The sequence below is a fragment of the Melanerpes formicivorus genome, unplaced genomic scaffold (genome assembly GCF_026170545.1).
Source record: "Melanerpes formicivorus ecotype bairdi unplaced genomic scaffold, bMelFor1.0.p_v2 SCAF_34, whole genome shotgun sequence".
NCBI classification, from domain to species: Eukaryota; Metazoa; Chordata; class Aves; order Piciformes; family Picidae; genus Melanerpes; species Melanerpes formicivorus.
This window is the reverse complement of record NW_027142386.1, coordinates 3,829,469-3,855,903: the sequence shown is the minus strand read 5'-3', so window position 1 is coordinate 3,855,903 and position 26,435 is coordinate 3,829,469. Positions and strand designations below refer to the sequence as shown.

Below are 26,435 nucleotides of genomic sequence, written 5' to 3'. Positions count from 1 at the left end.
AAGAGAATTCTGCACAGATCCCACCCAGTGCCCCCAGGGCTTTCCCTGCCTGTGTGCAGACATTAACTGTTCAGAACTGTTCAGCCTCTTTGTGCAGGATACAGGCACTGCACAAGCTGCTGCTGGGCCTCATCTGGAGGTTAGGAGTTCCCCATCCCTGTAAAACTGGAGCTGCCTGTGTCCCTTTGAAGCAAACCTGCACCTGGGCCCTGGAACTGGAGGGCTGAAGAGCAGGCAGGAGAAGCAAGCAGTTGAAAACTGTGACCTGAGCAGAATGGAGCAGCTCCTTCTGCAGCACTCAGCTGGCAGAAGTCGTAGTGTTCATGGGCAAAGTTCTCACAGAAACCTTCTGTCTCAGCACAGTCAAACAGCTCCTGACCTGCCAGGGTCACAGCTTCACAGATTGCACTGGGTTGGAAGGGAGCCCCAAAGCTCATCCTGTCCAACCCCCCTGCACTCAGCAGGGACACCTCCAGCTAGAGCAGGCTGCCCAGGGCCACATCCAAGCTAATCCTGAATGTCTCCAGGGATGGGCCCTCAGCCACATCCCACATCAGCTGAGCCTGGTCTCCAGGGCAAATCTGGAATGTGCAAATCAGTGACTAGGAAACAAAATATCTGGGATTTGACCTGACTAGGAGCAAGGTTTCTGTAATTCCCTCCCCTCCCTCTCTCTCCCAGGATCCAAATTCTTCTGCTGTCACCAACACTGCCAGCAATCAACACAACAAAAGCAAAGACTTCAATAAAACCTCACATCAACAGCTGCCAGCAGCACCTCACCCTGCCAGAACCAGCCTGGGCTGCCTGGGCATCCCTAGCTTTTGAGACAGCAAAGGGAGGAGGGAATTCCACAGACCCATTGAATGGTTGGAAGGGATCTTCAAGATCCTCCAGCTCCAACCCCCTGCCGTGGCCAGGGACACCTCCCACCAGCCCAGGCTGCTCAAGGCCTCATCCAACCTGGCCTTGAACACCTCCAGGGAGGAGGCAGCCACAACCTCCCTGGGCAACCTGTGCCAGTCTCTCCCCACCCTCACTCTCAAGATTTTCTTCCTCCTCTCCAGTCTCAATCCACCCTGGCAGAAGCTGGATTGAGATGGAACATTAGGAAGAAATTCTTCCCTAGGAAGGGTGGTGAGGCACTGGCCAAGGCTGTCCAAAAGAAGCTGTGGAGGCTCCAAGCCTGGAATTTGCCAGCTTGACCCAGAGACACTAAATCTGCCTCCACCACCCACAACAGGAAAATTTTGGAGCTTTTTTTTCCCCCTCCCTTCTTTCCCCCTCCCCCTCCCCCCGCCCCCCTTTTATTTTTTCCTCCTCTTACCTCTGTCTCAGCTCTGGTTCCAGAATTTCAATGCAGATATACAAAACATAGAACTTTTGTCTTTTTTTAATGCTTCTTAATCAGCAAGAAACTGCAAATACATCTCTGACTACCACTAGATAATAGAATTTTCAGCTAAGGCTATACTGTAGCTTCTGAATCTTCGTCTGAACTCCTGCAGCTGCTGCTTTTCCTGAAGCCTTTCCACGTGTAGCCCAGGAAGGTTGGGCTGATGGGCAGGAAGCTGAAACACCTGTATTTTTTAATGAGGTTCATGCCAAAGGGCAGGTCATAGGTTTCCATCCCATCCAGGGACTTGCTGCCTTTGCCAACCCCCTTCTTCCATTTCCGGATGCCCCTTTCTTCAGGGCTTCCTGGAAGGCAAAAGAAAAAGGAGGGTGGGTGTGGGGGTGGGGAAATAACATGGGTAAACACAGACATTGGTAGCAGAGAGTAAGAGAGGAGAGGAAAAACCTCAGACAGAATCATAGATCACAGAGTCATTCAGGCTGGAAAAGAGCCTTGAGATCATGAACTCCAACCACTGACCCTGCTCAAGCGAGTTCACCCCTAAACCATGCCCCCGAGCATCACCTTTACCACAGCCAGCTTTGGTGACTCCATCACCTCCCCAGGCAGCCTCTAGACCATGGAATGATTTGGGTTTGATAAGGACCTTAAAGATCAGCCAGTTCCAACCCCCTCCCCTGGGCAGGGACACCTCCCAGCAGCCCAGCTTGCTCAAGGCCTCATCCAGCCTGGCCTTGAACACCTCCAGGGAGGAAACATCCATGACTTTGGGACTCAAGTTAACGATGTTCCCCTCCAGTGATGCCCACGGTGGCTCCTGGTGGAGGACCCACAAGAGAGCACAACTAATTCCTCTTTTGACACACACACAAGGAGCACATTTCTATTGCAATAATTGGCAGGTGAAGGGAAGCTCCAAAAAACCCAAAGGGTGGGCTGAGAACTGGGGGGGGGGGTGGGGGGGTGGGAATTAACTCTTGCAAAGCTTGACAGGACAAGGCTTGGAGCCTCCACAACTGCTCTGTGTGAGCTGTGCAGGTCCTCACCGACCCTCAGGGGAAGAATTTCTTTCTGATGTCCAATTTCAGTACAGTTTCTTCCAGTTTGAAGCCATCACCCCTCATCCTGACACTACAGCCCCCCTTGTCCTATCACTAGACACCCTTATGAGAAGTCCCTCCCCAGCTCTCCTGTTGTGGGAGAAGGTAGCCCCCTTCAGGTACTGGAAGGCTGCCCTAAGGTCTCCCTGGAGCCTTCTCTTCTCCAGGCTGAACAGCCCCAACTCTCTCAGCTTAAACCCTTTCAGGTTCTCCAGCCCTCTGATCAGCTTTGTGACATCCTCTGGACCCTCTCTAACAGGAGCAAACATTCATCAGTTCAATTCTGTGATCTATTAGATGAGGATGGAAAGAGACCTTAACCTGTAGAAGGGTCCAAGGCAAGCAAGGCACACAAGTGTCCAGCACTCTGCTCTGGGTGTTCAAGGAGCCACCAACCAAAGCAGCATCCCAGAATGGTCTGGGTTGGAATGGACCTCCAAAGGTCACCTAGTCCAACCCCTCTGCACTCAGCAGGGGCATCCTCAACTAGATCAGGTTGCCCAGAGTCCTGTCCAGCCTCACTGTGATATCTCCAGGGATGAGCCCCAACTACCTCCCTGGGCAACCTGATGCAGTGTTCCACCACCCTCATGGTGCAGAACTTGTTCCTCACATCAAATCTCAATCTGCTCTGCTCTAGTTTGAAGCCATTGCCCCTGGTCCTGCCTCTGCAGGCCTTTGCAAACAGCCTCTCTGCACCCTCCTTGTAGCCCCTTCAGCTATTGTAGGGTCATTATTAGGTCTACCCAGAGTCTCCTCTTCTCCAGGCTAAACACCTCCAGCTCCCTTCAGCCTGCCCTGCAGCAGAGCTGCTCCAACCCCCTGATCATTTTTGTGGCACTCCTCTGGATCTCCTCCATCAGGGCTATATCCTTCCTCAGCTCCAGGATCATCTCCTGCCTCCATGGCCACCTTGCTATCCTCACCCAGAAAGCAGTTACTGTTTCAGACCCAAGAAGAAGCTCAGCTGCTGACCTGGAATGGTGTTGTCCAAAATGAAAGCCACACAGCCACCAACAAACATGGCAGTGGTGAGCAGGACATTCAGCACCTGATCGATGCCTGTGATTCCTAGGAGAAGAGGGACAGAGGGGGTTGGAACTCAAACTTGCATTGTCCACACAACACACCTGCTACAGGGCCCCGTGGAGGAGGGCCTGCCCCCTTCTCCTTGCTCCCCCACCCTTCACATAGTAGTAGCCACTGATCAGGTTTCCCCTCAGGCTGCTCTTCTCCAGGCTCAACAGCCCCAGGGATCTTTTATCACCTCCAGGATCACAGAATGGTCCAGGCCAGAAGGGACCTCCAATGCTTATCCAGTCTAACCTCCCTGCAGTCAGCAGGGACTTCCCCAGCTAGATCAGGCTGCCCAGGGCCTCCCTGAGCCTGACCTTGAATCTCTTCAGGGATGAGGCCTCAACCACCTCCCTGGGCAACCTGTTCCAGTGTTCCACCACCCTCATGGGGAAGAACTTGTTCCTAACATCCAATCCAAATCTGCTCTTCTCCAGCTCAAAGCCATTGCCCCTGGTCCTGTCACTACAGGCCTCTGCAAACAGCCTCTCTCCATCCTTCCTGGAGCCCCTTTCAGGTACTGGAAGGCTGCTATTAGGTCTCTCTGGAGCCTCCTCTTCTCCAAGCTGGGATTGTTCAGCTTGTTCAGAGGAGGCTCCAGGGAGACTTAATAATAGTTTGGGTTTAACCCAAGTTACCCTTTCCATCACTTTGCACATGCAGAGGAGTAGAAGGAACAGAATGCTTGCTGGCACTGAGCAGAAGCACTTACCTGTGACCAGTGGATTTTGTTTGAGATAGCTTGGAAGGACAAGTCCAAAGAAGATGGAGAATCCAAGGACAAAGAGGTTACGAGAAGAATTCAGATCTATGAACTGGAGGTTGGACAGGCCCACAGCTGTGATCATCCCTGGATGAAAACACAACCAATTTCATCACAGGATCCCAGAATGCCAGGCAGGAAGGGACCCCAAGGATCAGCTGGTGCTGGTGGACTTGAAAGGAGCTGGCCCAGCAGCCTGCCAAGCTGAGTCTAAAACTGCCCCATGGAGGGAACTGCACTGCCTCCCTTGGGAGATGATTCCCAAGTCCAACTGTCCCCATGGGCAAACATTTCCTTCTGGAGTCCAAGAAGAATCTCCCCAGCAGTAACTTGTCCCCAGCAACCCTTGTCTTTGCCATGGGACTCCTTGGAAAAAGGGAGTTCTCATCCTCCTGGTAGCCATCCCTGATGTATTGCTCCATGGCAATAAGGTCTCCCCTGAGCCTTGCAGACTCATAGAAGTGTTTGGGTTGGATAAGGCCTCTGAGATCATCAAGTCCAACCAGCAACCCAGCACCACCATGGCCACTAAACCCCAAGTGCCATGGGCACAGGTTTCTTGAACTCCTGCCTCCAGGGATGGGGACTCCACCACCTCCCTGGGCAGCCTCTTCCAATCCATGACCACTCTTGCAGCAAAGAAATTGTTCCTAACCTCCAACCTAACCCTCCCCCGGCACAATATCAGGCCTATCCTATCCTATCTTATCCTATCCTATCCTATCACCTGATCCTAGAGAGAAGAGCCCAGCCCCCACCTGGCTCCAGCCTCCTTTCAGGGAGTTGTAGAGAGCCAGGTGGTCTCCCCTCAGCCTCCTCTTCTCCAGGCTGAACAATCTCAGCTCTTTCCTCCCATGGCAGAGCTCCCAAGGCTCAGCTTTTCTCCAAGTCTCTAGAAACCAGCCAGCAGCAGACCCAGCAGCACAGCAATGAAGAGAAGCTGCTGCAGGGCAGAGGAGCAGCAGCAACCCAAGGTGCCTTACCAAAGAGGGTGCAGAAGAGGGCACCGAGCACGGGGTCAGGCAGCGAGGCGAAGAGGGCACTGAACTTGCCAACCATCCCCAGCAGCAGCATGAAGGCTGCTCCGTACTGAATGACCCTGCGGCTCCCCACCTGCAGGAGAGCAACAAGGGAAGGAGCTTGGAGGAAGTTCACACCTGGGGTAGCTTCATGCCTTCCATCAAAGTTCTCCACGGGACAGCAAAGTGGCCTTGTGGCCAAGAGGGTCAATGGCATCCCGGGGGGCATCCAGAACACTGTGGCCAGAAGGGCTAGGGAGGTTCTGCCCCTCTGCTCTGCCCTGCTGAGACCACACCTGGGGCACTGTGCCCAGTTTTGGGCTCCCCAGTTCAAGAGAGACAGACCTGCTGGAGAGAGTCCAGGGGAGGCCATGAGGATGATGAATAGACATCACAAGTGACAAAGAAAGGCTGAGAGCCCTGGGGCTGTTTGGTCGGGGGAAGAGAAGGCTGAGAGGGGATGTGATCAATGTCTATCAATAGCTGAGGGGTGGGGGTCAGGATGAAGGGGCCAGGCTCTCTTGGGCCGTGCCCAGTGACAGGACAAGGAACAAGAGGTACAAGCTGGAACTAAGGAGGGTTCTCCTCTACCTGAGGAGAAAGTTCTTTGGTGTGAGGGTGCTGGAGGCCTGGAGCAGGCTGCCCAGAGAGGTTGTGGAATCTTCTCCTCTGGAGACTTTCCCAACCCATCTGGATGTGTTCCTTTGTGACTTGCTCTAAGTGACCCTACTGTGGCAGGGGGGTTGGACTGGATGCTCTCCAGAGGTCCCTTCCATCCCCTGCCATTCTGTGACTCTATTTTGTTAATCTCCTCCTGCACATTTTAAAGCTCCTTTGCAAGCTTCCATGCATGTTGTGGTGGTGTCCAACACTGGCTGCTGAGCCTTTCCAAATGCCTGGGAGGGCTCAGCTGTAAGGTGGCTCTGCTCCAGCTCTAACATAACTTGCTCTGATTCTGTTTTCAGTGACATGAAGTCATCTCTGAAACCATCTGTAACTGCTAAAGCCACAATAACCATGGAACGTGGAGCACTCTCATCTACAATAGGGAAAACAAACAGACCATAAGAGCTCAATTAGGATGCAGATGGGGGGAAAAATAAAATCCATGTGTTGCTGCCTTGCTGCACAAGAACATCTGTAGGAGTTCAGCACCAAGCAGCTCACTGCAGGCTTTACAGCCAGTCATCTACAATGCCTCAGAACCGAGCCACAGAGTCACAGAATGGGTTGGGCTGGAAGGGACCTTAAAGATCATCCAGTTCCAACCCCCCTGCCATGGGCAGGGACACCTCCTATTAGACAACCTTGCTCAGGGCCTCATCCAACCTGCCCATGAGCACTGCAGGGCTTGGAGCCTCCACAACCTCCCTGGTCAACCTGTTCCAGTGCCTCATCACCCTCATTGCAAAGAATTTCTTCCCAATGCCCAATCTCAATTCAGCTTCTTCCAGCCTGAAGCCACCATCCCTCATCCTGGCACTCCCAGCCCTCTGCCAGCTCAAAGCCATTCTCCCTCTGTCCTGGCACTCTCAGACCTTGTCCAAAGTCCCTCCCCAGCTCTCCTGGAGCCCCTTCAGGTACTGGAAAGCTGTTCTGAGGTCTCCCTGAAGCCTTCTCTTCTTCCAAGCAGAACAGCCCCAACTCTCAGAGAGCAGTCCTGTGAACACTGAAGATTTCCTCTCCCAAACAAGCAGCCAAATGTCTAGATGCCAAAAACCCCAATCTGCTTTAAATTGAGGTGACAAAAGGATTGGCTGCTTAGGATTGCTTCTGCAGACAGCAACACACAACAAAACCCTGGAGCCCAACCACCCAGCTGTGCCTGGGTTCTTCCAGCCTGTGCTGCAAACACTCCTCATTGTAGTTAACTCTGTTCCCTGCACCAGCTGCCACTTCAGCCTTCACTTTCACTGGTCCAAGGCAAAAGGTGCCCTGATTCCTGTGGGCTGTGTACTAAAAAAAGTGCTCTTTGTTCACATGGACTCCTAGGAAGCACCACTGGAAAGGAAGCAGAAGAGAAGAAACCTTTCTTCTAAGGATTTCTTTCCCTAAGCCAGAATGTTCTTCTTCCAGGTAATTTCCATCAGGCCCTGGCAGCAGAGGTGCACAGACACCAGATGGTGCTCTCAGTATTTGTATGGCACCCTAAAAGCCAACAGAACCCTCCTGTGGGCAGAGAATAGAAATGGCTGAAGAGAAGAATGCCTGTCTTTGGACTGAGTCAGAGGGAAGGGTTGTTGGAAGTGAGGAGCAGAAATTCTCTGCCTCACAGAATGGAGGGGCTTGGAAGGGTCCTCTGGAGAGCACCCAGCCCAACCCTCCTGCCAGAACAGGGGCACCCAGGGCAGGTCACACAGGAACACATCCAGATGAGTTTTCAAAGTCTCCAGAGAAGGAGACTCCACAACCTCTCTGGGCAGCCTGTTCAGGCCTCTAGAACCCTCTACAACAGTGACAAAGTTTTCCCTTCTGTTGCCATGGAACCTTCTCTGCTCCAGCTTGCCCCCAGTGCCCCTCCTCAGCACCCTCAGCATACAAAAGTTTCTCCTCATGTTGAGGTGGAACCTCCTGTTTTAAGCTGTCTTCCAGCTTGTACCTGCTGCTCCTTATCCTACCCCTGGGCACCATCACAAAGATCCTGGCACCTTCATCCTGATCCTCACCCCTCAGGTATTGACAGACATGGATCAGATCCTCTCTCAGCCTTCTCCTCTCCAGACTAAACAGCCCCAGGGCTCTCAGTCTTTCTTCACAGCAGAGCTGTTCCAGTCCCTGCAGCATCCTCAGAGTCTCCACTGGACTCTCTCCAGCAGGTCTCTGTCTCTCCTGGACTGGGGAGCCCCAAACAGGATGCAGTATTGCACCTGTGGTCTCAGCAGGGCAGAGCACAGCGGGAGGAGAACCTTGACCTGCTGGCCACACTTCTCTTCATGGTTAAATTAAGATCTAACCACCCACCAGAGAAGATCAACCACTCAGGGCAGTGTGCAGTCATGGGAAAGCACCTACCTTGGTGATGCCCAAGACACCAATGTTAGGGCTGGAAGAAGTGGATCCATTGCCTGTCCCAAACACTCCATCCAGAACACAGGAGAGACCCTCAATGAAAATCCCTCTGGAAATCACAAACAGAAAAAGAGTCAAGCTTGGCTGAGTGGACAACTCACTTCAGAGCCTGCTTTAGAAGTTCTGTTTTCTGTGTCTTAGGTACACAAGTGTTTAAGGTGAGGAAATCACAAAGTACTTCAGGTTAAACACAGAGCTACTCTGTAGTCCTAAGACCTGTACTGCAGGTGAGCTTGCCAAGGTATCATGGAATGGCTCAGGTTGGAAAGGACCTCAGAGATCATCTACTCCAACCTCACTGCAGCAACACTACACTTGGTTACCCAAGGCCTCATCCAGCCTGGCCTTCAACACCCCCAGGCAGGAGGCAGCCACAGCCTCCCTGGGCAGCCTGTGCCAGGCTCTCACCACCCTCACAATGAAGAGCTTCTTCCTCAGCTCCACTCTAACCCTGCTCTCCCTCACCTTCAAACCATTCCCCCTTGGCCTCTCTCTAGATACTCTCAGCAAAAGCCTCTCTGCAGCCTTCCTGCAGGATCCCTTCAGCTACTGGAAGGCAGCTCTGAGATCCCCCTGAACACCCCCAGCTCCCTCAGCCTGTCCTCACAGTAGAGCTGCCCCAGACCTTGGATCATCTTTGTGGCCTTCTCTGGCCTGCCTCCAGCAGCTCTGTGTCCTTCTCCTGCTGGGGACAGCAGAGCTGGAGGCAGGATTGGAGGTGAGGTCTGAGCAGAGCCCAGGGGCAGAATCCCCTCTGCTGCCCTGCTGCCCACCCTGCTCTGGCTGCAGCCCAGCACACAGCTGCCTTGGGGCTGCAGGAGGGCACTGCTGGCTCCTGGGGAGCTGCTCAGCCCCCAGCACCCCCAAGGCTTTTTCTTCAGGGTTGCTCTTAACCCACTCTGCACCCGGCCTGGAGTTGTGCCTGGGGTTAGCCTGAGGCAGCTGCAGGACCTTGCACTGTGACTTTTTGAACCTCATGCAAGTTCTGACTCCAGAACTGCCTTAGAGCTCTGTCCCTAGGGAAACTGTACCATGAACTTCCATGAAACAGGAGTGAGCCTCCAATGGTCCATTTGCAAGAAAGTAACTCCCCATGACAACTGCAGCTTTCATTTCTGACTCCTGGCCTCACTAAACTGGAGCTCAGCTCCCAGCACTTTCCTGCCCTGCCCCAAGGCAAAGTCAAAAACATAAAGAGAGAAAAAGAAAACACTCTCTTTTTTCCCCCCCTCACATACCTGTTTATTGCATGGATGGGTGGAGGAGGAGCACAGGACAGCCTGGCACAGGCATAGTAATCTCCTATGGACTCGATGATGCTGGCGACGACGGCGCTGAGCATTCCGATCACCCCTGCAGCTGAAATGGTTGGCAGTCCCCACTGAACTGTGAAGAACAGAGAACTGAAACCTCCTGTGCCACAGCAAACCACTCAGCTAGCAAAGCACACAGCAGCTGCATGGACTCACAGGGTGGGTGAGGTTGGAGCAGGCCTGCAAGAGCATCAAGCCCAAGTGCTAACCCAGCACTGCCAGGGCACCACCAACTCTCGGCCCTCGGCACCGCATCTCCAGGGCTTTGAAAGCCTCCCAGGGATGGGGACTTCACTACTGCCCTGGGTGGCCTGGACCAGGCCTTGACAACCCTCAAGGGGAGGAAATTCTTCCTTATGGCCAACCTAAACCTGCCCTGACACAATTTCAGGCCATTTCCTCTTGTTCTATCACCAGAGACTAGGGAGAAGAGACCAAGCCCCAGGTGGCTCCAGCCTCCTGTCAGGGAGTTGTAGAGAGCAATGAGGTCTCCCTCAGCCTCCTTTTCTCCAGACTGAACAATCTTACCTCTCTCAGCTGCTACTCCCCAGCCCTCTTCTCCAGACCCTTCCCCAGCTTTGTTGCCTCTCTCTGGTGCTGGTCCAGCCCTCAATGTCCTTCTTGGAGTGAGGGCCCCAAAACTGAACCCAGGACTCGAGGTGTGTCCACAGCAGAGCCCTATGCAGGGAGACAATCCCTGCCCTGCTGCTGCTGGCCATGCTATTTATTCAGACTTGCTGTGGCCCTGGGCAGCCTGCTCTGGTTGGAGGTGTCCCTGCTGGCTGCAGGGGAGTTGGCCAAGATGCCCTTGGAGGGTCCCTTCCAAGCTGATGCAATCTGTGAGTCTTTAATGGACTCAGCAAACTCCCTTCACAGTAACAGAGTCAGGCAAGTTCAAGTAGATGAAAGGAGCAGAGGGAAAAAAATGCCCAACCAACTGCTTTGATCTGGCTTGGAATAGACCCAAAGAAACCCTCTAAACTTCACCAAAAGGAAAAAAGAAACAAATAAGAGAAGGAAGGAATCTGAAAGAGACCAACTCTGCCCAGGGTGGTGAATGCCACTTCATTAGCACTGCTCTGAAAACCCCTCAGCCTTTGGCGACAAGTGGAGTCCACCAAAGGGAAGGGCCCAAACACCCTGCACAAAACACCTTCCAAACTTCTGCAGAAGAGGGAAATCAGATTAATTTAAGCCTCTAACAAAAAACAACCACCCAAAAGCAAAAGCTTGGCAGCTGCTGCCCAGAGATTGCCTGGCTGCTTTTCTCTCTTTGGAGCAGATGAGCCTCTCCCAAACAAAAGCAACTTTGAAGTCGCACAAAGGTGAATGAACAAAGCTTGGGCACTGAGAAAGGTCTAAGCAGGGTGGGGAAGTTCTCCTCCTCTTCTTCCCCCAAAGCTTCTATTGTCCACCCTGCCAGAGCTGCTTCAGAAGCGGTTTCTGTTAAGAGCTAATAAGAGCTAAAGCGTAAAGGGAAACCACAATGAGCTCTGCCTCAGGACAAGGCAGCGGGAGTGCCAAAACTGTCTGTGCGTCTACTCCAGTTGTTAATGTTAATCACCAGCAGCACAACAGTAATACTGCCAACAACAATAACAAAACCAATAATAGCAATAGCAATATGGTTTAGTTAGTCAGGAGGTGTTGGGTGCTAGGTTGGACTGGATGATCTCCGAGGTCCTTTCCAACCTTATTGATTAGAATAGAATTAACCAGGTTGGAAAAGACCTTTGAGATCATCAAGTCCAACCTAGCACCCAACACCATCTGATCAACTCAACCATGGCACCAAGTGCCTCATCCTGTTTCTTCCTAAACACCTCCAGGGATGGGGACTCCACCACCTCCCTGGGCAGCACATTCCAATGGCCAATCTCTCTTGCTGTGAAGAACTTCTTCCTAACATCCAGCCTAAACTTCCCCTGGCACAGCTTGAGACTGTGTCCTCTTGTTCTGGTGCTGGGTGCCTGCCTGGGAGAAGAGACCAACCCCCACCTGGCTCCAACCTCCTTTCAGGGAGTTGGAGAGAGCAAGAAGGTCTCCCCTGAGCCTCCTCTTCTCCAGGCTAAGCAACCCCAGCTCCCTCAGCCTCTCCTCACAGGGCTGTGCCCCAGACCCCTCCCCAGCTTTGCTGCCCTTCCCTGGACACCTTCCAGCAGCTCAACATCTTTCCTAAACTGAGGGGCCCAAAACTGGACACAATACTCCAGGTGTAGCCTAACCAGTGCTGAGCACAGGGCAGAATGACCTCCCTGCTCCTGCTGGATTCTGTGATAACAATAGCAACAACAAGCAATAGGAACAAGCACCAATAACGATGATGATAACCACAACCAAAATCAATAGACACAATAACAACAACAATAAAACCAGTTAACAGCAGCAACATAAATTACTCCTCTTGTTGCTGTTCTGGGGTTTGTTACTGCCACCATTCATGACATTATGATTAGGCTGCTGTAGTATCATGATGATCATTAACAGTCTTCTATCAGTGTTACCCCATCATGATTGCTGTAGCACGTTGTTGCTGCTGTTGGCACCTCTGTGGGGTTTATTATTCTTATCATTCATTCTGTTATTATTATGATGTTGTAATATCATTATTATATCTGTCTTCCCTCATTAAAATCTGGTTTTATCATTATTGCTATCTAATCATCACATTAACACTGTTATTGCTGCTGCTGCTGGTGGTGGTGGGGTGTTAGGCTTGCCATTGATTGTGTTATCATGATGTTGGTGTAGCATCCCTAGTACTCCACTAGCATCAGGATGGCAGCATTACCACCTCATCAATAGCTTGTTATGGGATCATTATTACTATCTAATAATCATATTGTAATAATAATTGTTAGTTTTCTTGGGTTTGTTATGGTTGCCATTAATTTGATTATTAGGTGGTTGTAGTATCATTACTATTAGATTGTAATTACTATTATTAATCCAGTCTATTAGATTATCAAAAGTGTTATTGTTGCTATTATTAGTCTATTTGATTATCAATAGTGTTATTGTTGCTATTATTAGTCTATTTATCATTAGTGTTATTGTTGCCATTATTAGTCTATTAGATTATCATTACTGTTATTGTTGCCATTATTAGTCTATTAGATTATCATTACTGTTATTGTTGCCATTATTTATCTGGTCTATCCAATTATCATTAGTGTTATTGTTGCTATTATTAGTCTATTAGATTATCATTAGTGTTATTATTGCTATTATTAATCTAGTCCATTAGACTATCATTAGTGTTATTGTTGCCATTATTAATCTAGTCTATTCGATTATCATTAGTGTTATTGTTGCCATTATTACTCTAGTCTATTAGACTATCATTAGTGTTATTATTACTATTATTAGTCTATTAGATTATCATTAGTGTTATTGTTACTATTAATCTAGTCTATTAGATTATTAGTGTTATTGTTGCTATTATTAGTCTATTAGGTTATAATTAGTGTTATTGTTGTTATTATTAGTCTATTAGGTTATCATTAATGTTATTGTTGATATTATTAATCTAGTCTATTAGGTTATCATTAGTGTTATTGTTGCTATTATTAGTTTGTTAGATTATCATTAGTGTTATTGTTGCTATTATTGGTCTGTTAGATTATCATTAGTGTTATTATTGCTATTATTGGTCTGTTAGATTATCATTAGTGTTATTATTGCTATTATTGGTCTGTTAGATTATCATTAGTGTTATTATTGCTATTATTGGTCTGTTAGATTATCATTAATGTTATTGCTATTATTGGTCTGTTAGATTATCATTAATGTTATTGTTGCTATTATTGGTCTATTAGATTATCATTAGTGTTATTGTTGCTATTATTAATCTAGTCTATTAGATTATCATTAGTGTTATTGTTGCTATTATTGGTCTGTTAGATTATCATTAGTGCTATTATTAATCTAGTCTATTAGATTATCATTAGCGTTATTATTACTACCAATCATCCTCTGGACCTGCTCTAACAGTTCCATGTCTGCTTAGTGTTGCTTTCTTTCTCCATGAAAACACCCACAAATAATCCCCCCCCAAACCCCCGGGAAGAAATTCTTCCTCATGCCCACTCTCCATCCAGCATCTGCCAGCTCGAAGCCATCAGCCCTCATCCTCTCACTCCTTGCAAGGTCCTCACCCACGACCTCTTTAGGTGAGTGGGTGCTGAAGTGCATCAGAATCCAGCCCTGAGAGAAACCCAGCCAGGCTTCTGAAGAGTGGAGAAATTAACCTCAGAGGCACATTACAGCAATCACAGAAGCATTCAGGTTGGACAAGACCCTCAGGATCACCAAGTCCAACCATTAACCCTACTCTACAAGGGTCACCCATAAATCATAGCCCCAAGCACCACATCCAAACAACCTTTAAACACACCCAGGGTTGGTGACTCCACCACCTCCCTGGGCAGCACATTTCAGTGCCTGACCACTCTTGCTGTGAAGAAATTTTTTCTGCTGTGCAGTCTAAACCTACCCAGACACAGCTTGAGATGATTCCCTCTTGTTCTATCATCTGTGAGAAGAGACCAGCACCAACCTCTCCACAACCTCCTTTCAGGGAGTTTTAGCCAGCCAGGAGGTCTCCCCTCAGCCTCCTCTTTTCCCATCTAACCATCCCCAGCTCCTTCAGTCTCCCTTCATCAGATTTATTCTCCAGGCCCTTCACAGCTTCCTTGCCCTCCTCTGCCCTGGCTCCAGCACCTCCACATCTCTCTTGCACTGAGGTGCCCAAAACAGGACACAACACTCAAGGTGTGGCCTCACCAGAGCTGAGTACCAGGGGGCAATCCCCTCCCTGAGGATCAGCATTGCTGATCCCAGCCAGGAGGCCTTTGGCTTTCTTGGCCACCTGGGCACTGCTGGCTCCTATTCAGCTGCTTGTCCATTAGCACCCCTAGGTCCCTTTCTGCCAGACAGCTCTCCAGCCACGCTACCCCAAGGAAAGTCAGTGGCCAAGCAGCCCCTAGAGCCCTCCATACTTACAAGGGTATGGAACCTTGAACCAGGGAGCCACCAGCAGCACCCCTCGGCGCGCGTCCGTGCGGGCGTAGAAGCCGTACTTGGAGCTGTCAGGGGGAAAGACGTCTGTCACAGTGAAGATGAAGCACAGCAACCAGGACACCAGGATAGCCAAAATGATCTGTGAAGGAGAGAGCAAGCTGGATGAAATCAGCTCCCCCTCTAGCAATGCTCACCTGCAGCAACTAGGTCCTGCAGGGAGTGTCTGTTGTGCACAGAGCTGCGTGTGAGCTCAAGGGCACTGTGAGGTCTGAGCAAGCAGAAAATCCTGGAGTAGGTCCCTTGGGATGCCTGCATCCAGGTCTGGAGCCCTCAACACAGGAAAGACATGGACCTGATGAAGCAGGTCCAGAGGAAGGCCATGAAGATAATCGAGAGCTGGAGCAGCTCTCCTGTGGGGACAGGCTGGGAGAGTTGGGGCTGTTCAGCCTAGAGAAGAGAAGGCTCCAGGAACACCTTAAGAATTGCATTTCAATATCTGCAGGAGACCTGCAGGCAGGCTGGGGAGGGACTGTTCAGAAGGGCCTGTGGGGATAGGACTAGGGGCAATGGCTTGAAACGGAGCAGAGCAGAGTTAGGTTGCACATCAGGAGGAAGTTCTGCACAGTGAGGCTGGTGAGACACTGGGAGACACTGGGACAGGCTGCCAAGGGGTGTGGTTGAGGCTCCATCCCTGCTGACATTCAAGATCAGACTGGATCAAACTGTATGTGCCCCTGGGCAGCTTGATGCAGTTGGAGATGTTCCTGCTGAGTGCAGGGTGGGGTAGACAAGATGTCCTTTGATGACCCCTTCCAAGCAAATGCCAGGTGTGAATGAGTCTCCATCAGAGATGGAGAGCAGAATGGGACCTGGCAAGACTACCATGAGAACATTGCCTGTGGCAAATGAGCTTCCAAGAAACCTATTTAAGCTTATCCAGAGTCATAGACTGCATTGGGTCAGAAGGGATCCTCAAAGGCCATCTTGTCCAACCCCCTGCAGTTAGCAGGGACACCAGCAACTGGATCAACTATCACACACCTTTGTCATTTGTTGAATTAAGAACAATCAAAACCAAGGGAAAAAACAAACCCCAAAGGCACAAATTCTGAGGGTTTTTTTGGCCAACTGAAGAATAAGTTCAAGTACTTACAGGGAACATCTTGAAGAGCTGCAGCCTGTATGCTGTCCATCCTTTCTTGGATTTGTAAATGGGTAAGGGAAATTTGACATTCCTGGCATACTGAGAGAACAACAAGACCAGGAAAATAGTCCTGAGAAAATAGAGAGAGAGAGGTGGGACAAGAGAAGGAGGTCGTTAGCACCACTGTGTTAAACATCACAACAGGGCAAGAGAGGGGATTCTGCCCCTGGGCTCTGCTCTGCTCACACCTCACCTCCAATCCTGCCTCCAGCTCTGGTGTCCCCAGCAGAAGAAGGACACAGAGCTGTGGAGTGAGGCCAGAGGAGGCCACAAAGATGCTCCAAGGGCTGAGGCAGCTCTGCTGTGAGCACAGGCTGAGGGAGCTGGGGGTGTTCAGGGGGACCTCAGAGCTGCCCTCCTGAAGAGATCCTGCAGGAAGGCTGCAGAGAAACTTTCCTGAGAGTGTCTAGAGCCAGGCCAAGGGGGAATGGTTTAAGGTGAGGCAGAGCAGGGTTAGAGTGGAGCTGAGGAAGAAGCTCTTCAGTGTGAGGGTGGTGAGAGTCTGGCACAGGCTGCCCAGGGAGGCTGTGGCTGCCTCCTGCCTGGGGGTGTTGAAGGCCAGCCTGGATGAGGCCTTGAGCAGCTGAGTCTGGCTGAGAGCTGTCCCTCCTTATGGCAAGGGGTTGGAGTAGATGATCTCTGAGGTCCCTTCCCACCTGAGCCATTCTGTGAAATCATTCTCTGCATAAACATGCTCAGGCTCTTCAGAGCCAGAATTCTTCTCCCTGTACATTTTCCATGCAGCAGGAGACAAGGCAGCAGCAGACAACTCTCTTGACATCATTATTCCACGAAAGCCAAAGCAGGGTAATTTGTATTCCGAAGTGCTGCAAAAACAGCCCAGCAGCAAACAGGGAAATGAAAGCAGGAAAATGGATCAGACTCCAGAATGCTTTTCAGGGCTCAGCAGCCATTAGCAAAGGGCTGCACTGCTCTGCCTGCTCCTTCTCCCAGTTCTTCCCCATGAGGGTGGTGAGAGACTGGCACAGGCTGCCCAGGGAGGTGGTGGAAGCCTCATCCCTGGAGGTGTTTGCAGCCAGGCTGGATGTGGCTGTGAGCAACCTGCTGTGGTGTGAGGAGTCCCTGCACATGGCAGGGGGGTTGGGACTGGCTGAGCCTTGAGGTCCTTTCCAGCCCTGACAATTCTGTGATTCTCCACTCTGGCTGCCCAGCTCTGCTCAGCACAAAGGTTGCTGCCAGCAAGTGGGGAAGAAACAGGGAAGCTGGAGGCCAGCACAGACTCAATTTTGCACGTCCAGATATACATAAAACTGCAAAGCACTTGAAAAATGTCAGTCAAGGGAAATTCTTTCTTCTCAAGAAGAGCTGAGAGTCTTCTTAAGAATCTCAGTTATTTTTTGCCTGTCATTCTTGCACTAAACAGCTTTATACTGAGCAAAATAAAGCTCCTCCCACCCAGGACTCTGTTCAAGTGCAGGTCACCAGGAACTTAGCTTATTCCACTTTTTAGATGCCTCAAGTATTATCTATTCCCTCCCCCAGCCAATCAAAGCTGCCCAGCTCCTCTCTGCATTCAAAATGAATGCAACTCCCCAGCTAAAATAAGGAACCACAGCAATGAAAACTAAGAAGCCAGGGCAGGTTGCTCAGCTCTGAAATAGCCAAACCCAGCTCTGCTTGGAAAAGAGCTGCACAAAGAGTCAAGCAACAGCAGAGCTCTGCTGCAATCTGAGATAATGTTTTTATCAGCTGACAGGATTTGAAGCTTCCCTCCCTCCCTTTCCCCTCCAAGATCAGTTTCAGGCTGTAAGAAACAAAACAGAGCTTTATTCTTCCCCAGGCTGTAGGAACAAAGAGCTCTGCACAAGGAGGGTGTCATTTAGAGCCTGCACCTCCCACCAGAGCAGCAGGATAAAAGGAACTTTGCCTTGCCTGCAGGGAGGGCTTTGGCCTCTCTCACAAGGGCCATCATGGGAGGATGAGCTCTGCTCCCTCCCAGCAGCTACCCCACCAGGCCAGCCCTGAGGACAGGTGCTTTGGGATTTGAATTTTACTGCAGAGTTCATAGATTCATGGAATGGTTTGGGTTGGACCTCAAAGCTCATCCAGTTCCAACACCCTGCCATGGGCAGGGACACCTCCCTCCAGCCCAGCTTGCTCAGGGCCTCATCCAGCCTGGCCTTGAACACCTCCAGGCAGGGGACAGCCACAGCCTCCCTGGGCAACCTGTGCCAGCGTCTCCCTGCCCTCACTGGCAAGAATTTCTCCCTCATCTCCAGTCTCAATCTGACTTGTAAACAACATCATAAAGTGATGTGACCATGTAAATAATGTCCACTTGGCTACAGGGCAGGGGACTTACTGCCTAAATGCCTCAAGAAACTGTTTTGTTCCACATACAGACAAAGGCCAAATACAGACAAAGACCAACTCAGGAATCATTTCCCCTTTTACAGATCACACTGTGACATGAAGGCCACTCCTGTCCTGGGCTGCATCCAAAGCAAGGAGAGCAGCAGCACAGGGAGGGGATTTGCCCCTCTGCTCTGCTCAGACCCCACCTGCAGCACTGCCTCCAGTTCTGGGGTCCCCAGCACTAGAAGGACCTGGAGCTGCTGGAAAGGGTCCAGAGATGACAGCAAGATGATCAGAGGGCTGCAGAACCTTCCCTGTGGGGACAGGCTGATGGAGTTGGGGCTGTTCAGGCTGGAGAAGAGAAGGCTCCAAGGAGACCTTAGATCAGCCTTCCAGTACCTGCAGGGGCTCCAGGAGAGCTGGGGAGGGACTTGTGACAAGGACTGGGAGAGCCAGGATGAGGACAATGGCTTTGAGCTGAGAGAGGGGAGACTGAGGCTGGAGATGAGGAAGAAATTCTTTGTGGTGAGGGTGGGGAAACGCTGGCACAGGTTGCCCAGGGAGGCTGTGGCTGCCTCCTCCCTGGAGGTGTTCCAGGCCAGGTTGGATGAGGCCTTGAGCAGCCTGGGCTGGAGGGAGGTGTCTGGGCCCATGGCAGGGGGTTGGAACTGGATGATCTTTAATGTCCAACCCAACCCATTCTGTGATCCTATGAATCTATCAGCCTGGCACCTGCAGAACAAGCAGGGTCAGGAAATAACTGTTGGGCCAGCTGAGAATCCTGTCACAGAGCATCTGCAGCTCAGGCAGGAGAGCAGCTCTGGCACAGGTAGCATTCTGCTGGGCCAGAGAGCAGTGCAGCAGTTCTGCCTCATCAGAGCAGCCCAGCCAATTTCAGGTGCCACATCAAGTTATTTTGGAGTGGCTCTGGATGGCTGTGGAGCTCTCTGCAACTCCCCAGTGCACATTTTTGCCTGGCAGAAGCCAGCAGTACTGACTGGGTCACATTTAAATCCTCATCCCTAATGGATTGATTTCCTTTAGTTCTGCTTTTTCCATCTGCAAAATGTCAACTTTAATTGCAGGTTTCCATGTCCAACTCCACAAAGGTCTGCTGGATTGATTTAACATCAGTCCTAACTTGCAGAGAATTCGTTTAACAGGGGAAGAAAATCCTTCCTTTGGGTCAGCTGCTTGATGTAATGGAGTTACAAAAGTAGAACTGATGCTGACATCCAGAAGAAAAAAAGAAATGAAAGAGCCCTCTCCACCATAAGCTGCACTCAGAGAATGCTTTGTGTGTTCAAAGTGCTGTGCAAACAGATTAGTCAGAGCAGAATCAAACCATTCCCAGAATCACTGAATAGTTTGGGTTTGGAATGGACCTTAGAGACCATAGAATCATAGAACTGTCAGGGTTGGAAGGGACCTCAAGGCTCAGCCAGTTCCAAACCCCCTGCCATGGCCAGGGACACCTCACACCACAGCAGGTTGCTCACAGCCACATCCAGCCTGGCTGCAAACACCTCCAGGAATGAGGCTTCCACCACCTCCCTGGGCAACTTGTGCCAGGCTCTCACCACCCTCATGGGCAACAACTTCTTCCTCACAGCCAATCTGAATCTCCCCATTTCTAGTTTTGCTCCATCCCCCCCAGTCCTGTCACTCCCTGACACCCTCAAAAGTCCCTCCCCACCTTTCTTGGAGCCCCCTGCAGATCCTGGAAGGCCACAATTAGGTCTCCTCAGAGCCTTCTTCTCTCCAGACTGCACAACCCCAACTCCCTCAGTCTGACCTCACAGCAGAGCAGCTCCAGCCCTCTGCTCCTCCTCGTGGCCCTTCTCTGGACACCTTCCAGCACCTCCAGATCCTTCCTGGCATAGAGGCTCCAGAAGTGGACCCAGAGCTCCAGCTGTGGTCTCAGCAGGGTGGAGCAGAGGGGCAGAATCCCCCCCCGGCCCTGCTGGCCACACTTCTCTTGCTGCAGCCCAGGCTCTGCTTGGCTCTCTGGGCTGCAAGTGCTGACTGCTGGCTCCTGTTGAGCTTCTCATCCACCAGCACCCCCAGATCCTTTTCTTCAGGGCTGCTTTCATCATCCAGCTCCAGCCCCCTGCCATGAGCAGGGTCACCTTTCACCAGCCCAGGTTGCTCAAAGCCTCATCCAAGCTGGCTGTGCACTAGTTGCATGAACAGTGGAATTCAGGTGAACTGAGAATTGGCTGCAACCCTTAACTACTCTCCCAATCCATCCTTGTTGGCTTTAGTTGAAGTTTTACCTTTGTGCAGGCCGGCAGAAGCCCTGACATGTAGGGCAGATGATGTTAAATCCACTCTTACTGCTTCCAGAGCCAGCAGAGAGTTGGTTCCCATACACTGAATAGAGCAATTCTCTGCAGTTCCCTTCAGCCAATTCCCTGCTCTCTACACTCTGCTTTCTATCCCTCTCTGGCTGCTGAGACACAGCACCTCCCAGGAAGCTTTTGTCTCCTCTTCATCCCATTCTTCCCCTTCACACCCCTAAAGGCAGTTCTTTGTTTTGCCTGGCACCTACAGCAGCACAGGTATGATCTCAGGAGGTCCCCTCCAACCATCCTCTGATCCTGGGAAATTCACTCTCAAAGACTTTTTGTCTCCTAAACAGGAATCTGTCTGCTTCTGCCTCATGACTGATGCCACTCATGGATTTTTCCATGCTCTCTTGCTTGCTGGTAAGCAAAGCAGTAACAATGACAAATGGGCCACTGCCACCAGTGGTACTTACTGTTGCAGAGTAAGCAGCACAGACAACAGCATCATAAGAGCAGAACTAAAGTGTTCACTGTTCTCTCTTTCCTACAGTACTGAGCTAGCCCCAGCCAACTACTTCACTTTGCCCCAGTGAGGCCTCAGCTGGAGCACTGTGTCCAGTTCTGGGCTCCTCAGTTTGAGAAGGGCAGGGACATGCTGGAGAGGGGACAGCAAAGGGCTGTGGAGATGCTGAGGGGCCTGGAACCTCTCTGTGATGGGGAAAGGCTGAGAGGACTGGGGCTGTTTAGTCTGGAAAAGAGCAGCCTCAGGAAGGATCTTTTCAATGCTGATCAATACTTCAAGAGTGGGTGTCAGGAGGATGGCTCCAGGCTTTGTTCAGTGGTGCCCAGGGACAGCACAAGGGGGAACTGGCACAAACTGGAACATACTAAGTTCCATCTGAACATGAGAAGGAACTTCACTAATTGAAGAGTGCCAGAGCAGGCTGCCCAGGAAGGTGGTGGAGTCTCCACCTCTGGAGAGATTCCAAACCCACCTGGATGTGTTCCTGTGTGGCCTTCTCTAGGTGAGCCTGTGGGTTTGGACTGGATGATCTCCAGAGGTCCCTCCCAACTCCTACCATTCTGATTCTGTGACTCCCTGGCAATGACTTTTTAGTACAATCCTCTGCTCTCTAAACCTGACTTCCAGCTGTGTCCCTTCCTGCCTCCTTGAATTCATAGATTCATGGAATGGTTTAGGTTGGAAGGGATCTTGAAGATCATCCAGTTCCAAACCCCCTGCCATGGGCAGGGACACCTCCCACCAGCCCAGGCTGCTCATCCAACCTAGCTTTGAACAGCTCCAGGGAAGGGACATCCACAGCCTCCCTGGGCAACCTGTTCCAGTGTCTTCCCACCCTCACTCTTGAGAATTTCTTCCTCTTCCCCAGCCTCAGTCTCCCCTGCTCTAGTTTCCAGTCATTGCCTCTCATCCTATCACCACAGGCCCTTATAAAAAGTTCCTCTCCAGGTCTCCTGTAGCCCCCTTCAGGTACTGGAGAGCCTGCAGGAACTGAGACCCTTCCCTGCATCCCCTCGGCCCTACAGTGCAGAGGGAGCCTGGCCCCACTTGCATCCACAGCCTCCCTGGGCAACCTCTCCTGGTCTCTCCCCCACCCTCTCAAGAATTTCTTCCTGATCTCCACTCTGAACTTCCTCTCCTCAAGCATAAAGCTACTCCCTGGGCAACCTGTCCTGGTCTCTCCCCCACCCTCTCAAGAATTTCTTCCTGATCTCCACTCTGAACCTCCTCTCCTCAAGCATAAAGCTGCTCCCTGGGCAACCTGTCCTGGTCTCTCCCCCACCCTCTCACGAATTTCTCCCTGATCTCCACTCTGAACCTCCTCTCCTCAAGCCTAAAGCTACTCCCTGGGCAACCTGTCCTGATCTCCACTCTGAACCTCCTCTCCTTAAGCATAAAGCTGCTCCCTGGGCAACCTGTCCTGGTCTCTCCTCCACCCTCTTAAGAATTTCTTCCTGATCTCCACTCTGAACCTCCTCTCCTCAAGCCTAAAGCTACTCCCTGGGCAACCTGTCCTGGTCTCTCCTCCACCCTCTCAAGAATTTCTCCCTGATCTCCACTCTGACCCTCCTCTCCTCAAGCCTAAAGCTGCTCTCCCTACTCCCTCTCAGCCCCCTGACCCCAGCCACCCTCGCCCTGCAGGCGGCTGCACTCCGACGCTGAGCAGCCTCTACCTTTTCCCCAGCGCTCCGAGCTCCCTAGCTGCCCACCAACCTACAAGTGCCAGGAGCTCCCCCCCTCAGCAGTACTTACAACATGGCAATCCCCCAGTGTTTGCCTGCTCTCTCCCCAGCAGCCTGGAAGCCCGAGAGGCCGATGAGGGCGACGGTGGGGGTGATGGTCAGGGGTCCGATGTAGCGCAGCAGGGCCCCGGGCAGGCCGAGCAGGCCGATCACCACCTCGATCAAGGAGGACATGATAATAGCACCTTGGATCTGAACACACAAGAAAAGGGGAGAGGGGGTGGGAGGGGGAAGGAAAGGAGACAGCTCAGTCAAACCCATCCCAAGCAAACCTCCATAACCATTTCTTTTCTATTTCTTTTTTCTCTCCCTCTTTTTTTGCCTCTTTTTCTTTTTTCTGCTTTGAATTTTTTCGGCTTTGAATTTTTGCTTTGATTTTTGGTCTCATTTTTTGTTGTGGTTTTTTTTTGTTTTCTTTTTTTTCTGCTCTGGATTAACAACAAAAGAATTCAGTGAGACAGAAGAACTCAGCCAATTGGTTTTGCTTTAGCTTTCTGCTTGTCACCAAAAAAAATAACAACACACACCCCAGCTCAGCAGTAAGTGACTCGATTGCTGTAAGCATAACGCGCATGGTTTGGTTTAGTTATTGGTTTGGTTTTGCTTGCTTTGGTTCATTGGTTTTTTTTTTTCTCCACAAAACTATTCCACAACAGACCAGTGGGCCAGTCTGGTAGTTGTGTGGAAAGCACATCACACTGTCAGACAGGAGACCTGGGTTCCAGGCTAACCTTTAAGCTCTCAGATCGAACCGGCAAGGGCTGCTGGCGCCACGGAGGTGATGCTCCTAGCTCCTAGGGGCAGAGTGTGTGCTGCATTGTTCACAAGTGCTCCTTAGAAGCTGGTATAGAGCAGCGTTGTGGTCTCAGGAGACTGTCAGCCCTCTTGGCTGCAGGGCTCTTGGCAGGATGTAGCTATGGTTTGAACATGGGGAAGAGAGAGGGGTTTGTTTTTAATTAAGAAAAAGCTTGCAGCCCAAAGCAACGGGATGGGAGATAAATTCCATGACACACGCCCTGAGGTGGACTCCTCTATCTACCACTCTTGGTGTGATGCCTGGGCACAACCCTCAGCCTGGGCTCTGCAGAGCATGAAGGAGTTCAGAACCGCAGTGCTGCGAGCGGAGAAGGAGTTGGATCTACTCCGGCAAAGCCTCTCGGGAGAGTCAACGTCTTAGCAGAATAGGCTCCAGCTTGAAGGCGCCTGGGGACGCTCCCCAGCTGGGCTAAGCGCACATTCACCTTCCACAGGGCAGCCTGCTGAAGAGTGACAGCAGGCAGGGGTCTGGGGGCAGCTGAAGGGCTGCCAGCCAGCACAAATGACCAAGCGTTCATCTCAGCTCCGCGCGTGGCGCCGCACGGCGCTCGCAACGCGGTCACCAACTCCTGTCCGGCCACGAGCAGGTGGAGAAGGTGAAGGCTTCCATGAAATGAGCACAGGTGTAATAGTCACATGGAAATTGCAGTGGAAAAAGGGAGGAATTACCAACTCAAAAGACGAGAGAACACACGGATGGGGAGGTGAGAAACTCAACTGGAATGGGACAGAGCAAGAGCTAAAGGCTGCTCCCACATTACCTCTCGGATTCTGGGATACCAGATGTGCTCAGTGTGCAGCAGCTCTGCTGTTCCGTTTGTAACTGTTAGATCTTACAAAGAGCAGACGAGAAGAAACAAAAGACAAAACACAGGCATTTACTGGTTGGTTGGGTGCTCAGCCACCCTGCCAGCACTTAACACTACAGCACAGCCTCAGAGAATCCTAGAATGGCTCAGGTTGGAAGGGACCTCAGAGGTCATCTCCTCCAAGCTTCCCCCCATGGGCAGGGAACAGCTCTCAACCAGACTCGGCTGCCTCATCCAGCCTGGCCTTGAACACCCCCAGGCAGGAGGCAGCCACAGCCTCCCTGGGCAGCCTGGGCCAGACTCTCACCACCCTCACAATGAAGAGCTTCTTCCTCAGCTCCATTCTAATCCTGCTCTGCCTCACCTTCAAACCATTCCCCCTTGGCCTGGCTCCAGACCCCCTCAGCAAAAGTCTCTCTGCAGCCTTCCTGCAGGATCCCTTCAGCTACTGGGAGGCAGCCCTAAGGTCCCCCTGGAGTCTTTTCCTCTCCTGGTTGAACACCCCCAGCTCCCTCAGCCTGTGCTCACAGCAGAGCTGCTCCAGACCTTGGAGCATCTTCGTGGCCTCCTCTGGCCTCCCTCCAGCAGCTCTGTGTCCTTCTCCTGCTGGGGACCCCAGAGCTGGAGGCAGGATTGGAGGTGAGGTGTGAGCAGAGCAGAGCCCAGGGGCAGAATCCTCTCTCTTTCCTTGCTGCCCACCCTGCTCTGGCTGCAGCCCAGCACACAGCTGCCTTGGAGCTGCAGGAGGGCACTGCTGGCTTCTGGGGAGTTGCTCAGCACCCAGCAACCCCAAGGCTCTTTCTTCAGAGCTGCTCTCAACCACTCTGCACCCAGCCTGGAGCTGTGCCCGGGGCTGGCCCAACCCAGCTGCAATAAATCTCTCCTTAAGCTGCTTCTGACAGATGAGCCTTGATTTACACAGAATGGAAGTTCTGCAGGGCTGCAAATCAAGAACTTGCTGAGGTCCCCTGGGAGCTATCCACTAATTTAGCCACTGTAGGAAAGGGAGAAAACAATCTTCCCTTTTGGAAAGGTTGGTCAGTGAGAAGGAGGAGGAAGTTGGAGCAGATGATCTCTAAGGTCCCTTCCAACCTAAGCCATTCTGTGATTCCATGAACCCCAAATCTCTTCCCACTCCAGTAAATGGATGGATAGGGAATTGCTCAGCTGCACCCCAGGAATGGAATGCTCCTGCATTTGGTGGCCAGCAGTTTAGGTCACCTGCTGAATGATGAAGTGACCTATGGTGACAGCCTCATCTGACACCTTCTGAGGGCTAAAAGGGTCAAAAGCAAGATGCAGCAAAGGCTCTTTCTGAAAAGCTGAAGTAGTGGGAAGGAATTGCTGTGCCATCAGAGGGTACCAGACAGCAAGGGGGGGATGAGGATTCATAGAACCACAGAATGGTTTGGGACGGAAGAGACCTTAAAGGTCATCCAGTTCCAAGCCCCTGCCATTACCAAGGACACCTTCTACTAGACCTGGTTGCTGAAGGCCTCATCCAATGAGGCCTTGGACACCTTTTGCATGTTTCCTTGCTCAGTCCTTCCAGTTTCTATCCCCAGAGGTTTGGCAGTTGCACTATAGGTGATCTCACAGCTGAACAAACTTGAGTGACACTTACCTGTACTGTTACATCTCCACTTCTCCAGGGAGAGGATTGCTCTAGCAGGTGCCAAGAAGGCAAAAGCACTTGCTTGGAACAAGGGTAACCTGGTGGGAAGGCAAAGAAGAGATGTTGATGTTTCCCCATGTGCAGTGTCATGCTGTCAACTGCAGCTTGGTGATTAATCATCCTCCAAACCATCCTTGACTGGGGGGTATGAACAATGGGAAAGAGGGAGAATTGCTGATTGAAAAGAACAGGCACAGAAATACTGAGCTTGGACAAACCAGAGGTCTAACAGAAGCATCACAGAATGGTAGGGGTTGGGAGGCACCTCTGGAGACGGACCAGTCCAATCCCACTGCCAGAGCAGGGGTACCTAGGGCAGGCCGCACAGGAACACATCCAGATGGA

At 51.3% G+C, this 26,435-nt stretch overlaps 1 protein-coding gene across 2 annotated transcripts in view; it reads right to left on the bottom strand.

Annotated features, from left to right (window-relative positions):
• Positions 1-1,377: 1,377 nt before the first annotated feature.
• The window catches only part of SLC23A2 (solute carrier family 23 member 2), an 80,390-nt gene continuing 55,332 nt past the window's right edge, over positions 1,378-26,435 (bottom strand). For both annotated transcript variants that reach the window (XM_068156484.1, XM_068156485.1), the window contains exons 6-16: positions 26,040-26,128; positions 24,368-24,438; positions 22,801-22,982; positions 15,871-15,991; positions 14,700-14,856; positions 9,621-9,768; positions 8,326-8,431; positions 5,278-5,407; positions 4,244-4,381; positions 3,433-3,528; positions 1,378-1,701 (exon numbers count right to left, since the gene is read on the bottom strand). In XM_068156484.1, coding sequence (XP_068012585.1) covers positions 1,469-1,701; positions 3,433-3,528; positions 4,244-4,381; positions 5,278-5,407; positions 8,326-8,431; positions 9,621-9,768; positions 14,700-14,856; positions 15,871-15,991; positions 22,801-22,982; positions 24,368-24,438; positions 26,040-26,128 — 1,471 coding nt within the window. In that variant the 3' untranslated portion in view covers positions 1,378-1,468. The remainder of the gene's footprint in view (positions 1,702-3,432; positions 3,529-4,243; positions 4,382-5,277; positions 5,408-8,325; positions 8,432-9,620; positions 9,769-14,699; positions 14,857-15,870; positions 15,992-22,800; positions 22,983-24,367; positions 24,439-26,039; positions 26,129-26,435) is intronic.